The sequence below is a fragment of the Geotrypetes seraphini genome, chromosome 16 (assembly GCF_902459505.1).
Source record: "Geotrypetes seraphini chromosome 16, aGeoSer1.1, whole genome shotgun sequence".
In the NCBI taxonomy this organism is placed as follows: domain Eukaryota; kingdom Metazoa; phylum Chordata; class Amphibia; order Gymnophiona; family Dermophiidae; genus Geotrypetes; species Geotrypetes seraphini.
The window spans coordinates 45,469,795-45,485,095 of NC_047099.1; the positions used below are offsets into that span (position 1 = coordinate 45,469,795).

General features: G+C 45.3%; 1 protein-coding gene across 1 annotated transcript in view; it reads right to left on the reverse strand.

Annotated features, from left to right (window-relative positions):
* C3 (complement C3) overlaps nt 1–15,301 on the reverse strand; it is a 135,095-nt gene that overhangs the window by 67,323 nt on the left and 52,471 nt on the right. Inside the window, exons 17-21 of the mRNA XM_033923996.1 lie at nt 13,420–13,614; nt 13,219–13,330; nt 13,021–13,106; nt 11,708–11,847; nt 9,677–9,886 (exon numbers count right to left, since the gene is read on the reverse strand). Coding sequence (XP_033779887.1) covers nt 9,677–9,886; nt 11,708–11,847; nt 13,021–13,106; nt 13,219–13,330; nt 13,420–13,614 — 743 coding nt within the window. The remainder of the gene's footprint in view (nt 1–9,676; nt 9,887–11,707; nt 11,848–13,020; nt 13,107–13,218; nt 13,331–13,419; nt 13,615–15,301) is intronic.

Sequence of the window (15,301 nt, forward strand, 5' to 3'; positions counted from 1 at the left end):
TTAGGATTGGGGACTATAAAAAGGAAATGTGTGAGAAGGGAGCTGGGGATGAAAAAAGGGGGAGATGGGAGAAGGGGGACATGTGAGAGAAAGGGGCTGAAGATAGGAGCTGGAAGAATAAGTGAAGGTTGATGGGGAAAGGGGGAATGGAGAGGGAGTTCTATAGAGGTGGTGAAGGACAGAGAAAGGGGACAGATTTAAGTTGGTGAAAAAAGGTAGAAATAGGGAAGGTAAGAGGGGAAATGGGAGCCTGAATATGGGGCTAAGACATAAGAAGAATAGCCATACTGGCTTAAACACTAGTGCCTAATAAAACAACTTACAAAAACACACAGCTTAAAATCATTAACATGTAACATTTAAAATAATGAAATATTTATGGTAGGTGTCCAAGAAACAGACAGGCTGGGGGACCGTCTTAACAGTTTAGACGAGTAATTTCTAAACCATTTAAACCAATGAGGTGACTTCACTCAGTCTTGTTAAAAATCCCTGGAGGGCTGTTCCATACTTTTAGGAGGCATAAAATGAAGTTTCTGATGCTGTGGTTAGGTCAGAGGGAAAGAAAGTGTGCGTACGTGTGATCACACAATATTGAACCCCCAATCGGCATCACAAATCAGGTATTTTGTGTGCAAATAAGTAGGATTTAGTATGAACATAAAGCACAGTTACTTACCGTAACAGGTGTTATCCAGGGACAGCAGGCAGATATTCTTGACTGATGGGTGACGGCACCGACGGAGCCCCGGTACGGACAATTTTAGAGTGATTGCACTCTAAGAACTTTAGAAAGTTCTAGCTAGGCCGCACCGCACGTGCGCGAGTGCCTTCCCGCCCGACAGAGGCGTGCGGTCCCCAGTTAGGATAAGCCAGCTAAGAAGCCAACCCGGGGAGGTGGGAGGGACGCAAGAATATCTGCCTGCTGTCCCTGGATAACACCTGTTACGGTAAGTAACTGTGCTTTATCCCAGGACAAGCAGGCAGCATATTCTTGACTGATGGGTGATCTCCAAGCTAACAAAAAGAGGGATGGAGGGAAGGTTGGCCATTAGGAGAATAAATTTTGTAAAACAGATTGGCCGAAGTGTCCATCCCGTCTGGAGAATGCATCCAGACAATAGTGAGATGTAAAAGTATGAACTGAGGACCAAGTAGCAGCCTTGCAGATTTCCTCAATAGGAGTGGAACGGAGGAAAGCTACAGACGCTGCCATAGCTCTAATTTTGTGGCCCGTGACAGAACCTTCCAGTGTCAGGCCCGACTGAGCATAACAAAAAGAAACGCAAGCAGCAAGCCAATTAGACAGAGTGCGTTTAGATACAGGATGACCCAACTTGTTAGGATCGAAGGACAAAAACAGTTGAGGAGATGATCTGTGAGGTTTGGTGCGATCAAGATAGTAAGCCAGAGCACGTTTACAATCCAAGGTATGCAAAGCCTGTTCACCTGGATTAGAATGAGGCTTTGGGAAAAAAACAGGTAGAACGATGGATTGGTTAAGATGAAATTCAGACACAACCTTAGGAAGGAACTTTGGATGTGTGCGGAGGACGACCTTATCATGGTGAAAAACAGTGAAAGGTGGATCCGCCACCAGTGCATGAAGCTCACTGACCCTCCTGGCAGAAGTGAGAGCTATTAGAAAGACCACTTTCCAAGTTAGAAATTTAAAATGCGTTGAGGCCAACGGCTGGAAAGGAGGCTTCATTAACGCAGAAAGAACCACATTAAGATCCCATACAACAGGAGGGGCCTTAAGAGGTGGTTTCACATTGAAAAGGCCCTTCATGAACTTTGAAACTAAGGGATGAGCTGAGAGGGGTTTTCCATGAATCGGCTCATGAAAAGCTGCAATGGCACTAAGGTGGACCCTTATCGAAGAGGATTTAAGACCAGAGTCAGATAAGGACAATAGATAGTCCAACACCAGTCCCACTGCTGTAGATATGGGATTATGGTGATGTAACAGGCATAAGAACATAAGAAGCGCCATCTCCGGATCAGACCTTCGGTCCATCAAGTCCGGCGATCCGCACACGCGGAGGCCCTGCTAGGTATTCACCTGGCTTATTTTATAGCCAACCATATCTTTATATGCCTCTCTCAAGGAGATATGCATCTAGTTTGCTTTTGAAGCCTAGGACTGTCGATTCCGCAATAATCTCCCCTGGGAGAGTATTCCAGATGTCAACCACTCTCTGTGTGAAGCAGAACTTCCTGACATTAGTCCTGAACTTGCACCAGGAAGAAAACCGAGACCACTTTTGTTGGTAACATTGAAGAGTAGACGGTTTCCTGGAGGCATCAATAATAGAACGGACAGGCTGAGAAAGGAGAGCATGTGCTGAAGTCAGCCCGAGAGATACCAAGCTGTCAGGTGCAGAGACTGTAAGTTGGGATGAAGAAGCGTTTGCTGATGCTGTGTAAGTAGTGAAGGAAACTGAGGAAGAGGTATGGGTTCCCTAGAACTGAGTTGAAGTAGAAGGGAAAACCAATGCTGTCTGGGCCACCGTGGAGCGATGAGAATCATGGTGGCTTGTTCCCTCTTGAGCTTGAATAAGGTGCGCAGCATGAGCGGAAGAGGAGGGAATGCATAAAGGAAGAGATTGGTCCAATCCAGGAGAAATGCATCGGGTTCCAGACGGTGAGGAGAGTAAAGTCTGGAGCAAAACAGGGGCAGTTGATGGTTGTGGGGAGCTGCAAAAAGATCCACTTGAGGAGTGCCCCATTGAGAGAAAATGGACTGGAGAGTCGAGGGGTCGAGAGTCCATTCGTGAGGTTGAAGAATTCTGCTGAGATTGTCTGCTAAACAATTCTGTTCCCCTTGGATGTAAACTGCTTTCAGGAATAGGTGACGAGCAGTCGCCCAGGTCCAAATCCTTTGAGCTTCCTGACACAAAGGACGGGATCCCGTCCCTCCTTGTTTGTTGATGTAGTACATTGCAACTTGGTTGTCTGTGCAAATGAGAAGAACCTGAGGAAAAAGGAGATGTTGAAAAGCTTTGAGGGCGTAAAACATCGCTCTGAGTTCCAGGAAATTGATGTGGTGTTTCTTTTCCTGGGTGGTCCAAAACCCCTGAGTTTGGAACTCGTTCAAGTGAGCTCCCCATGCATAGGGGGAGGAATCCGTGGTGATGACCAGTTGATGAGGAGGTAGATGAAACAGTAGACCTCTGGATAGATTTGAGGATTTCAACCACCAAAGAAGCGACTGTCGAAGAGACGAGGTCACAGATATGAGTTGTGAACAAGGATCCGTCGCTTGGGACCACTGGGTCGCTAAGGTCCATTGAGGGGTACGCAGGTGGAGACGTGCGAAGGGAGTGACATGTACTGTGGAGGCCATGTGTCCCAAGAGCACCATCATGTGATTTGCAGAGATGGAAGTTTCCTGGAACACCTGCTGACAGAGATGAAGGATGGTGTGAAGGCGGTTTGGAGGAAGAAAAGCCCTCATCTGAACAGTGTCCAGAATGGCTCCAATGAATTGAAGTCACTGAGTTGGAATGAGGTGCGACTTGGGTAGATTGATTTCGAACCCCAACAGTCGAAGGAAGTAAATGGTCTGATTGGTGGCTATGTGAACGGACTGAGGAGAAGGAGCCTTGATGAGCCAGTCGTCCAGATAAGGGAAGACTTGAAAATTGTGGGAGCGGAGATAAGCTGCGACCACAATCAGACATTTGGTGAATACCCTGGGAGAAGAGGCTAGGCCGAAGGGTAGCACCTTGTATTGGTAATGATGTTGGTTGACAAGAAAGCGAAGATATTGTCTGGACATCAGATGAATTGGAATGTGAGTATACGCCTCCTTGAGATCGAGGGAACACAGCCAGTCTTCCTGAGAGAGAAGAGGGTATAGGGTGGCAAGAGATAACATCTTGAACTTCTCCTTGACCAGACATTTGTTGAGATCCCCGAGATCTAATATTGGTCTGAGATCTCCGGTCTTTTTGGGTACAAGAAAGTACCGGGAATAAAATCCCAGTCCTTGCTGGTCTAGAGGAACTGGTTCGATGGCATTGAGAAGAAGGAGGGATTGAACCTCCTGAGCGAGGAGGAGGGACTGAGCCTTGTTGGAAGCAGACTCTTTTGGCAGACTTAACGGTGGAGGAGTCTGAAAGTTTAGGGAGTAGCCGTGAGCGATGATAGCAAGTACCCACTGGTCGGAAGTGATTGCTTCCCAGCGAGACAGAAAAACCTGTAGTCGACCTCCTATGGGCTGAGGTAGAGGACATGAGGGAGGAAGACTGGCAATGTTCTGGAGAAGAGAGTCAAAAGGGCTGTGTCGGCTTAGGTTGAGTAGCCGGTTTTACAGTAGGCTGTTGTTGTTGACGAGCCTGTTGCTGCTGTTGACGCTGTCTGCGAGGTTGAGGGGGATGAGGCTGAGCCGGTCGAGGAGAAAACCTCCTTTGATATGAAGATTGTTGCCTGAATGGACGAGGAGGAGGAGGTTTCTTCTTGTTTTTCAACAAGGTGTCCCACCTAGTTTCATGGGCGGAGAGCTTTTGTGTGGTGGTATCCATGGACTCCCCAAACAGCTCATCCCCTAGGCAAGGCGCATTGGCAAGCCGGTCCTGATGGTTTACATCCAGGTCTGAGACCCGTAGCCATGCCAATCTTCTCATTGCTACAGAGATAGCAGTAGCTCGTGACGTCAGTTCAAAAGTATCATAAATGGAACGGACCATAAACTTCCTGAGTTGCAAAAGACTAGAGGTACATTGCTGAAAAGCAGGAAGCTTACGGTCCGGAATATACTTTTGAAAAGAGGTCACCTGTTGAATGAGATGCTTCAGGTAAAACGAGAAGTGGAAAGCGTAATTACCTGAACGGTTGGCCAGCATGGCATTTTGGTAAAGGCGCTTTCCAAATTTATCCATAGCCTTTCCTTCTCTGCCAGGAGGGACAGAGGCATACACACTGGCTCCTGTAGATTTCTTTAGGGTTGACTCTACCAACAGAGATTCATGGGGAAGTTGGTGCTTGTCAAACCCTGGGATTGGAATCACTTTATACAGAGATTCCAGTTTTCTTGGGGCTCCCGGAATTGTCAAAGGAGTTTCAAGATTCTTATAAAAAGTTTCCCTCAAGATGTCATGGAGGGGCAACTTTAAAAACTCCTTAGGAGGTTGGTCAAAATCCAAAGCATCCAGAAATGCTTTGGATTTTTTAGAGTCAGACTCCAAAGGAATAGACAGGGTGTCTGATATTTCCTTTAAAAATTTTGTGAAGGAGGAGTGCTCTGGCTTAGCAGTAGTATCCTGCACCAATGGTTCATCCTCATCAGATGTGTAATCCTCCTCGGTACCGAGGGGATCATCTGAGTCGTCCCACAAGTCAGGGTCCCGTACCGATTGTAAATGGCCCTGGGAAAGTGGAGTCGATGTTTCAGTATGCTTAGTCTTGCGTACCGATTTACCAGACCGAGTGGAGACGGTACCCGGGGAATGTAGTACGGTACGGGGTTCAGAGAACAGTACCGGTTCCGACACCGTAGGAGTAGCACGCCGTTTTGGTTCTGCTGACAGAACAGGCATGGACAAAGATTTGTGCGGTGCCGAAACAGTCGATGACAATAAAAGAGGCTGATCGACAGACGGCACCGAAGGCTCAGTCGGTACCGACACTGGAAGGTTCGGAGTCAGTAGAGCCGGGAGCAAGTGTTGGAGTTGCTCCTTAAGTTGGGCCTGGAGGATAGAGGCAATACGCTCATCCAACGTTGGTCCCGATGGCACCGGTACCGTTTTTTTCTTGCTCGGTACCTTCGGTGCCGCTCGACGCTCGGGTGAAGTCGATGCCGAGGCAGTTACTTCAATGGGAGCGGAGCGTTTACGGGGCCGGCGCTCAGTCTGCAGGACTTGGCTCACTGCATGCTCGACTGGCGGGCCTAGAACAGTAGGGGAAGGCTTCTTAGCCGGCTTACCTACAGGAGTCGACACCGGCGATGTATCTTGCGGTGCCGAGGCAGTCGGAGTCGATTTGGAGAAAGTCGCCGACGTCGATACCGGTGCAACTTCCATAGCGGTACCGAAAAGGATCCGCTGCTGAATTTGACGATTTTTTAAAGTTCTTTTTTGTAAAGAACTACAGCGGGTGCAGGTTTCAGCCCTATGGTCCGGACCCAGACACTGAAGGCACCACTTGTGCGGGTCAGAGAGGGAGATAGGGTGTGCACACCGCTGACACTTTTTGAAACCCGGTGATGGGGGCATGAAGGGAAAAACTGCTGTAGCAAAATCGAAGCCGGAGGCTTTGAAGGTGCCAACAGGCCCCGCCGGGGCAGATCGACAAAAAATGAAAAGTAAAAAGATTTTTTTTTTTTTTTTACACAAACGGTAAAAAAGAAGGAAAGAAATAAAATATGAAGAAAAAAATACGCGCGAGCGGGAAGGCAAGTGAAAAGAGAAAAAACTTCCAACAGCCGTTGGAAACACGTGTCTTCTTAGCTCCGCGGAATTAAGAAAACTGGGGCCGCGCGCCTCTGTCGGGCGGGAAGGCACTCGCGCACGCGTGGTGCGGCCTAGCTAGAACTTTCTAAAGTTCTTAGAGTGCAATCACTCTAAAATTGTCCGTACCGGGGCTCCGTCGGTGCCGTCACCCATCAGTCAAGAATATGCTGCCTGCTTGTCCTGGGATAATACATGATACTTGTGATATATAGATATATATATGTGTATATACGAAGGATGATTATGGAATAAATGTGTCTATATTGAAAACACTCTGTATTGTAACACCATTACAGAAGCTCAAGTAAACCACTCTGAATTGACTCCCTAGTCATTAGTAGCGGTATCTAAGTTTTCAAGATATATATATGAATATCGGCTGTAAAATGCTTGTGTGATTCTACTGATTTTCAGAGAGGAGCAATCTGAAGAATTCTCAGAGCACTTGCTCACTCACACACTTAGCAAAGCACAAGCTATTGTTGTGCCGATATTCCAGGGTAAAGGTGATCATACTGTGTTTACTGCGTGCTAATTCTATAAAGGGGCACCAAGAGAAGCCTATTCTGTAAAGGAAAGAGACACCTGTTCCTTGCAGAATACTAACATAGCATGGTACATTTTAGGCTTAAATGCTCATGCCTGAAGGAGAGGTTATCAACGTGAGCTATCGCTAAGATATTATTTCACTGGTAACCTCGATTATTGCATAAAATGGGCCCTTCACTAACATAGCCTGAGCTAGTGATAAATTAGCCCATGTTGATTGTCAGCATAGCTATTGCTAGCAATCAGCATTTTCAGTTGGCATAACTAATGTCAGCAAAGGCCTATGGGAAATTATATCAATCTGACTTTGGCATGTGAATGCAGATAGACCCTGAGTGAAGGCACACTGTTTCATATCGCCCAAAAAGATGGTTTCAAGTAGCCCTGATTAAATCATGATTAGCTAAAAGGTGTTAATGTGTTAATGTCTGATTAAGAGGGTGCTTAGGACAATGGGTCCAGGTGCACAGATAACTAAAGTTAATCAGAAACTATTGTCAGAGACAGACTGGAAATTACATTTGACTATAGCCTATTCTTCGGCTGTCTAGCACAAGTTTAGTAAGGAGGAGGAGATTTAACTTCTATTGAAGCTCAATAGTTTCTATATTCAGAATAAGATTCCAAGCTATAAAAGCCCCCTCGCAGCATCACCCCCCTCTCTTCTTCTTTCTTTCTCTCTCTCTGGCTGATCTCTGGAACCTGAAACTTAGACTATCACCCCATCCCCCTTTCTCTCTCTCTCTCTGGCTCTCCCTAGAACTTCAGACTCTCTGTCTCTTTGCCTCTGAACTATGTAAGACAGGGAAACTGCTTTGCTCTCTCATTAATTGTAATGCTTATAAATACTACTTTTCTGTAAGCCTATTTCTATAATATATTCTTTATGCAAGCACCTCTGGCTGTGTTTCTTATTTGATTCTACTCCTGGTGAATCATCTGTGAGGGAACTGAACCTGGGACCTGGCGTTTGTAAGGGAGCCTCTCAAGTGACCCCACCAACCTTACATTGTGGGGGCCATTAACAAACCTTACATTTTGGGGGCTTCTCTCGGTCCTTCCTGATTATTTCATTTGGGTAAGTAGAATTCAATTTTTTTTCCTTGTATGCACTGTGCAATAGGATTATGTATAGACAGAGTGAGATACAAATCAAAAGATCTTGGAAAACCCTTAGATTGATTGTACTTTAGACTGGATGACACACTGGTGAAAAGTTCCAGTAATATTGTGGGGTTTTATACTTGGTGAGATTTTATTTATCAATAGACTTTGTATTTTTGCAAACCTTACATTGATCACTTCCCCCTTAGTGTGAAGAGTCTGACACTGTGATGTCAGACCAGCAATAAGAGTCAACCTCATCAGTGATGTCACAATGGTTGATTGTCCTGTTGAGTGACAACTTCCCCCCCTTAGTGTGAAGAGTCTGACACTGTGATGTCAGACCACCAATAAGAGTCAACCTCATCAGTGATGTCACAATGGTTGATTGTCCTATACTTGGCTCACCTTTATTACAAAGATCAGTGATTTCTATTTCTACAGACATTTCTCTTTTCTTCAATTATGGGGGGAAAGTGATCAACGTGGGCTCATGTTAACCCCCAGTTATTAGTAACTAGGTCTCACTGCTGAAATGAGACCAGTGGTAAAATGACATGTCTTCAGAGAAGTGAGGTTACCCAGTTCAAGACTGGGGACTTTTTGGCCAGTCCTGGTTTTGAAGGTGGGATTTGTAGTGCCTGATCCTGCCCATTGATGGGGTGGTCAGAAATCCAGTACTGTCCTAACACCTCCAGCCTGGAACTGGGAAATCTAGCATCTCTGCAACTTAATGGCAGCCCAAAGCATTCTATAATTTACATGCATAATTGTGCACCCCACCCACGTTCTGCCCAGACTCTGCCCGGGTGTACTTCCATATGCAAATTACTCAATATCGGAGATTCAGTAGCCCCCAACATTTACACATCTAAGTTCACACATGCAGACTACTCCACGCTTATGGCTAGTACTCTAATCATTTAACCCCTGTATTTCATAGGCACAGCTCCTCCACGATTGCCCCAGCCATGGTTGTACCATATCCGGGAATGACCCACTGATCAGGAGCAGGACTGGCTCAACCAGGTGAGGCACTGGCTCAGGGCACCAAAATCCCAATCCAATCTACCTTCAAACTCCTAAAGGGAGAGAAGCTGAACTGGTATTTTGTCACCTTTTGTCACCAGCGCTAGGGACCAATGTCTCATGTGATCCAGCAGAAGGGGGAGCGTGAAGATGATACTGAATCACAGATGGTGGGAAGGGGAGAGTGGAGGGAGAGATATCAGATTGCGGATGGGGGAATGCCAAGTAAAGAGTTGTTTCAGGGTGCCAGGGGGTCCCCCTTGAGCCAGCCCTGGCAGAAGCATCTTCTGTCTACTTAACCTCTATGTGGGCAACCTGTTGCATACAAAGATCAGCAACTAGTTAATAGAGTTTTAAATCAGTTATATTTATCTTACTAATGATCTTAAATTGAGCTTTTATTTCTAGCAATTAATCTTCAATTTCCCTACCAAAAACTTACATCCTTCAGGTGGGTCAGCTCTGGGACATCAGAGGAGGAATAAAGGCAGAATCCAAGACAGGGCAATTCACATCATTTATGACACTTGGTTACCTACCACAACCTTCAGCTGTTTCCTGACACCATCTGTAGGACCGTTTATCACGGCGGCCTTAACCTCGACATTGTGCAATCCCAGGTGCAGGGGGACGATGATGTAGGACAAAACACGAGACGATCTTTCTCTTATCTTGATATTTTGTCCAAACTTCTTTTTGGCAGTGGAAGCACTACAGAAAGCTTCATTGTATATCAGGTCAACATGAACCTGAGGAGGGAAGAGAGGGAGACAAACCATCGAGATGAAAGATTTTAAGGGCAGGAAAACAAACATTGCCACATAAGGTTTCAACTTCCGTCATTGATTTTATGGAGTGGCCTCTTGTTTTTGCTTGGAAGTTTAAACAACTATTCCCTATTACTCAGTCCCACCCCACTCATGATGTTATAAACATCCCTCACCTCCTCTCTCTTTAAGAACAGCCTTACTGGGTCAGACCAATGGTCCATCAAGCCCAGTAGCCCGTTCTCATGGTGGCCAATCCAGGTCCCTAGTACCTGGCCAAAACCCAAGGTGTAGCAATATTCCATGTCTTTCTCAATAACAAACTATGGACTTTTCCTCCAGGAACTTGTCCAAACCTTTCTTAAAACCAGCTACGCTATCCGCTCTTACCACATCCTCTGGCAACGCATTTCAGAGCTTAACTATTCTCCAAGTGAAAAAATAAATTTCCTCCTATTTGTAACTTCATCGAGTGTCCCCCTAGTCTTTGATGCAAATTTGGACAAGTTCTGTGTGTGCATACAAGTGTATTTTATAAAAGGAATGCCACATGCAGAGTGCATGGAGGGGTGCGCTCTTGCAGACCACCACTATTTTAAAACATGCTTTAAATATGGAAAATGCATGAAATGCTCACTTACATGGCATTTCTATGTACAGAAATAGCTTTGTTGAAATACCCTGACTAGAGTGCAGAACTTCCTGGGGGCAGTTAGGGAAGGGTTTCTACCTTACCTGCAAGTTACATATCAGGGCTGCGTGTGTGCACAGCTCTTCTGTGAGGTAATCTGTGTGCATTTTCTTTTTAGAAGCTGGCGTAGCGTTTGCAGATGGCTCTTCCTCCCATAATAAAAATGACAGTCCAATTGCCTGGTTAATCCAGGACATATCCCAGTTCATTTTCAGAAGATAGCAGATTCTGCCTTGGATAAATGAGCGCTGTTTCTACAGCATCACGCTCTGTGGCTGGCAGCGGGATGATATTCTTACCAGTGTGGACAGAAACGTCACAGACTGAATGAGCCAATTGAGATTTTACTGCTACATATTACAGTGTTCAAATGCTGACTGCTACACTAATCAACAGGTTAAAAGTTTAGAACATAAGAATGGCCACTGCTGGGTCAGACCAGTGGTCCATCGTGCCCAACAGTCCGTTCACACGGCGGCCCTTAGGTCAAAGACCAGTGTCCTGAGACTAGCCTTACCTGCGTACGTTCTGGTTCAGCAGGAACTTGTCTAACTTTGTCTTGAATCCCTGGAGGGTGTTTTCCCCTATAACAGCCTCCAGAAGAGCGTTCCAGTTTTCTACCACTCTCTGGGTGAAGAAGAACTTCCTTACGTTTGTACGGAATCTATCCCCTATTAACTTTAGAGAGTGCCCTCTCGTTCTCTCTACCTTGGAGAGGGTGAACAACCTGTCTTTATCTACTAAGTCTATTCCCTTCTTTATCTTGAATGTTTTGATCATGTCCCCTCTGTCTCCTTTGTTCAAGGGAGAAGAGGTCCAGTTTCTCTAATCTCTCACTGTTCGGCAACTCCTCCAGCCCCTTAACCATTTTAGTCGTTCTTCTCTGGACCCTTTCTAGTAGTACAATATCCTTCTTCATGTACGGCGACCAGTGCTGGATACAGTATTCCAGGTAGGGGTGCACCATGGCCCGGTGCAGTGGCATGATAACTGAAACCCAATCCGATTCACCAGTGATATAGCCAGACTCTTAAATGTCTGTCTATCTTTCTGTGGAATTGTAAAGCCATCTTGAATAGCTTTGGTGAGATTTATTAATTAAATAAACATACCGTAATCTCATAGTCAAAATAGCTGTAGAGTATAGCACGGATTTCCACTTGCTCATTCCGGACAACGGAGTAAGGCAGTTTCATATCGATGAAGAACTCCTTCATGACTGTGATTTCGTAGGGATCAGCCACACAGATACCTGCTCAGGTCCAAGAGAGGGGAAACACAGTGAAGCAGGTTTCTGTCTAGAGGCACCTCCTTACCACCCCTCCACTCCCTGGTTCCTAAGCTTAGAGGTGTATAAAGGGTTAAGTCTGGATCTGACCACAGCAGATCTCCTTAGAGGGGATTTTCTTAAGTGATAGCAACTCTTGGGAAAGGTTCATCCTGTTTGTCTGTCTATCTTTATGTCTGTCAAAATTTATGTTTGCTCAAACGAGAAGTTGGGAACACACATCAGCAGGGTGTCCACCCTGTCTCCAGAAAATGCCACTGGAACCCAACCCCGCAGCCCAAATAAAATATAAGCACCAGGGTGCTAACAGGGGCTCCAGCAGAAGAAAAGCCACAGTTATAGGAAATAGCTGTGTTATTTGCTGGGGGGAGGGAGAGAAAGAATGCCAGAGGCAGGAGGAAGAAGTGGACAAAATGGGGACACCTCCTATGGATGAACCACAGTGTCAGAGAATGGCACGGGAGATCCCAAGACCAAGGGGGAAAGATGGGAAGTCCAGGTTTTGGTGATGTGAGGCAGGCTGCTGATTCCTGCGAAGGAGCTGGGTTCATGGTAGCAAGAAGGGAAACAAAGCCGAGTCACCTGGCTAAGCTCCCCATCCCCCCTTCAATCCCCTTCTGCTCCCTCACCTCCAACTTGACCCCACCCTAACCATAGTGCTGGCTGGGGCTTATGTCTAATGATCATACGTGGAGATGTTCCACTTCTCCTAGAAAGAAGAATGATGCCTGATAACTGTCACCTGCTCAGGTGCTCCTGCAGATGTCCACCTTCTCATTCCCCCATCCCAGGTGCCAATATCCACACAGTCATCCCTCTCCCATAGTCCTCCTTCCACTCAGCTGACAATGATCCCTCCCAAGTCCCTTCGTAGTTCAGTGACACCCTGTTCCAGGGTGATTAGACCAGCACCAGGAGGAAATGAATGGTGGCATCTCGAACCATACCCTCAATCTCCTCCGACTAGTGCTTTGAACCGCGAAGGGCTTGCAGGTTGCTCTCGGACTCAAGTGATCGATCCCTGGGCACAGCCTGAGGGGAGGCAAGAGCCATTCAGTCACTGCTTTGGACTTGACTCCTCATCTCCTGCTGCAATTTCTGAATGGCCCCTCTCACAGAAACAGAAACTTTGCTCACCTTTATCTTCTGAGAGGCTCACGGCTAGCACCTCCCATGTGGTGATTGAGTCCTTCAGGAAAATATTCAGGGTTTTCGTGGAAAGTCTAAACAGAGTAAGAGACACGAGTTTCTCAATTCACTAGTTTATCCCTCAAGAAAGATAAAGCTTGGGGGAGGGGGCATGTCAGGTAACGAACTGCATAACTACATTCTTACCCGTCCTTATCCGGTGGATTGTTTAGATGTTCCACTTTCCAGAGCCAGCTTTCTGGAAACTCAGTTCGGGACATGATGTTTTCTTCTGATAAGTAAAACTCATCGACTTCACCTAAGGGGAAGAGGTCAGAGATGTGGCAGTTCAAACCTCGCTTTTCTTTTCCCCATCTTCTGCCATTCATGGTGCTCTGTGGTACTTACTTCTTCCTATCACAGTCTGTTTGCGTCTCATTTCTTTGCGCACTTTTTCGATGTAGTTACAGCAGTCCAGGAAAACAGCCGTGCAGGCGGCAGTGTTACGGATGTATTTGGCGCGTTTCTCACAGCTATAACCCATCATATTCTCAGTCATCCCGTCTTCACAGCATCTCCTCTCTGTGTCTTTGTATGTCATGGCTGGAAGTGAAAATCAGGTGGATCTGTTAGTACTTTCAAATGATCTGGATGATAAAAGAGCATTTTTTTCTGCACGAGGCACTAACAAATTTACCTTTTATTTAGAGATTTAAACTCTATGACCAGCTTACATAACGTAAGAGTTGCCATTACTGGGACAGACCAAACCAGTATCCTGTTCCCAACAATGGCCAACCTAGGTCACCAGTACCTGGCAAGATCCCAAAGAATAAAACAGATTTTTATGCTGCTTATCCTAGGAATAAGCAGTGGATTTCCTCTATTTTAGACTATTGTAACATCGTCTATTTAGGAGCACCCAAAAAAATTCTAAGGAAATTAAGGATAATTCAGAATACAGCTGTTCGATTGATTTTTGGTTTAAAAAAGAATGACCATATTACTCCATATTATCGTTTACTTCATTGGCTGCCTTTGGAGGCAACAGTATTATTCAAATTTTCCTATATCTGCTTTAAGCTGATATCGGGATTCTCTCCAGTTTACCTTTTCCCTCATTTTGTGTTGCATAGACCATCAAGAGAAACTAGAAACTTCTATTTATTTGCTTATCCCAAAATTAATGGGTGTAGATATAAGACTTTCTTAGATAGGACCCTGGCAACAATCTTGGTTAGGTCAATGTATTCAGCAAGCTATGTTATCCTATTGCAGTTTTCGGAAATTAATTAAGACCACTTTGTTCGATAAGTTTATTACTTAATGAGAGTTTTATTACTGAAATTCTATTTTACAAATATTTGTATTTTTTACTGTATTATTGTATTTTGCTCTTTTTAGTGTAAACTGCCTAGAACTTTTAGTTATGGCAGTATAAAAGAATAAAGTTATTATTATTATTATTGAAGACCCATCTTTTTGTTATCTGTATTATTTGGAGACTGTATTATGTTGGATTGTGTGTGTTATGTTTGGAAATATGACCTAGGATATGAGAACATAAGAACAAAAGAAGTTGCCTGCACTGGGTCAGACCAGAGGTCCATCGCGGCCCATCAGGTCCATGACCCGTGAAGTGGTTTCTGACTAATCCTATAACCTACCTCTACTTCTATCTGTACCCCTCAATCCCCTTTTCTTTTAGGAACCTATCTAGACCCTCCTTGAACCCCTGTAGCGTGCTCTGGCCTATCAAAGCCTCCGGGAGCGCGTTCCATGTGTCCACCACCCTCTGAGTGAAAAAGAACTTCCTAGCATTTGTTCTAAACCTGTCCTTTTTCAATTTCTCCGAGTGCCCCCTTGTACTTGTGGCTCCCCACAGCCTGAAGAATTTGTCCCTGTCTACCTTCTCTATGCCCTGCATGCTTATTTCTAAACTGTATAGTTATAGGTGGTGTATAATTTTTTTTTTAAGTGCAAAAAAATACCAACAGTTCCCTTCAAAAAGAGTAAAAATATTTTCATTTATAAACCATTCCCCCAGCCTCCTCCTCCCCAGTCCCTAACGAACTCCTTAGGCAACCAAAATACTGAAGAACAGAGAAACAAACCCTGAGGCTCTTCTACAAACACCCTCCCATTCTCCCCTGATAAACAAACAATTTCATTAATAATGATATAAGAAAAAGTGCAACAGCATTAGCTATATAATCCCCCCCAAACACACTCACACTCTCAATCCCCACAGAAGCCGGAGACAGAGAAATCGCTTTCTCCTAGGCACCAT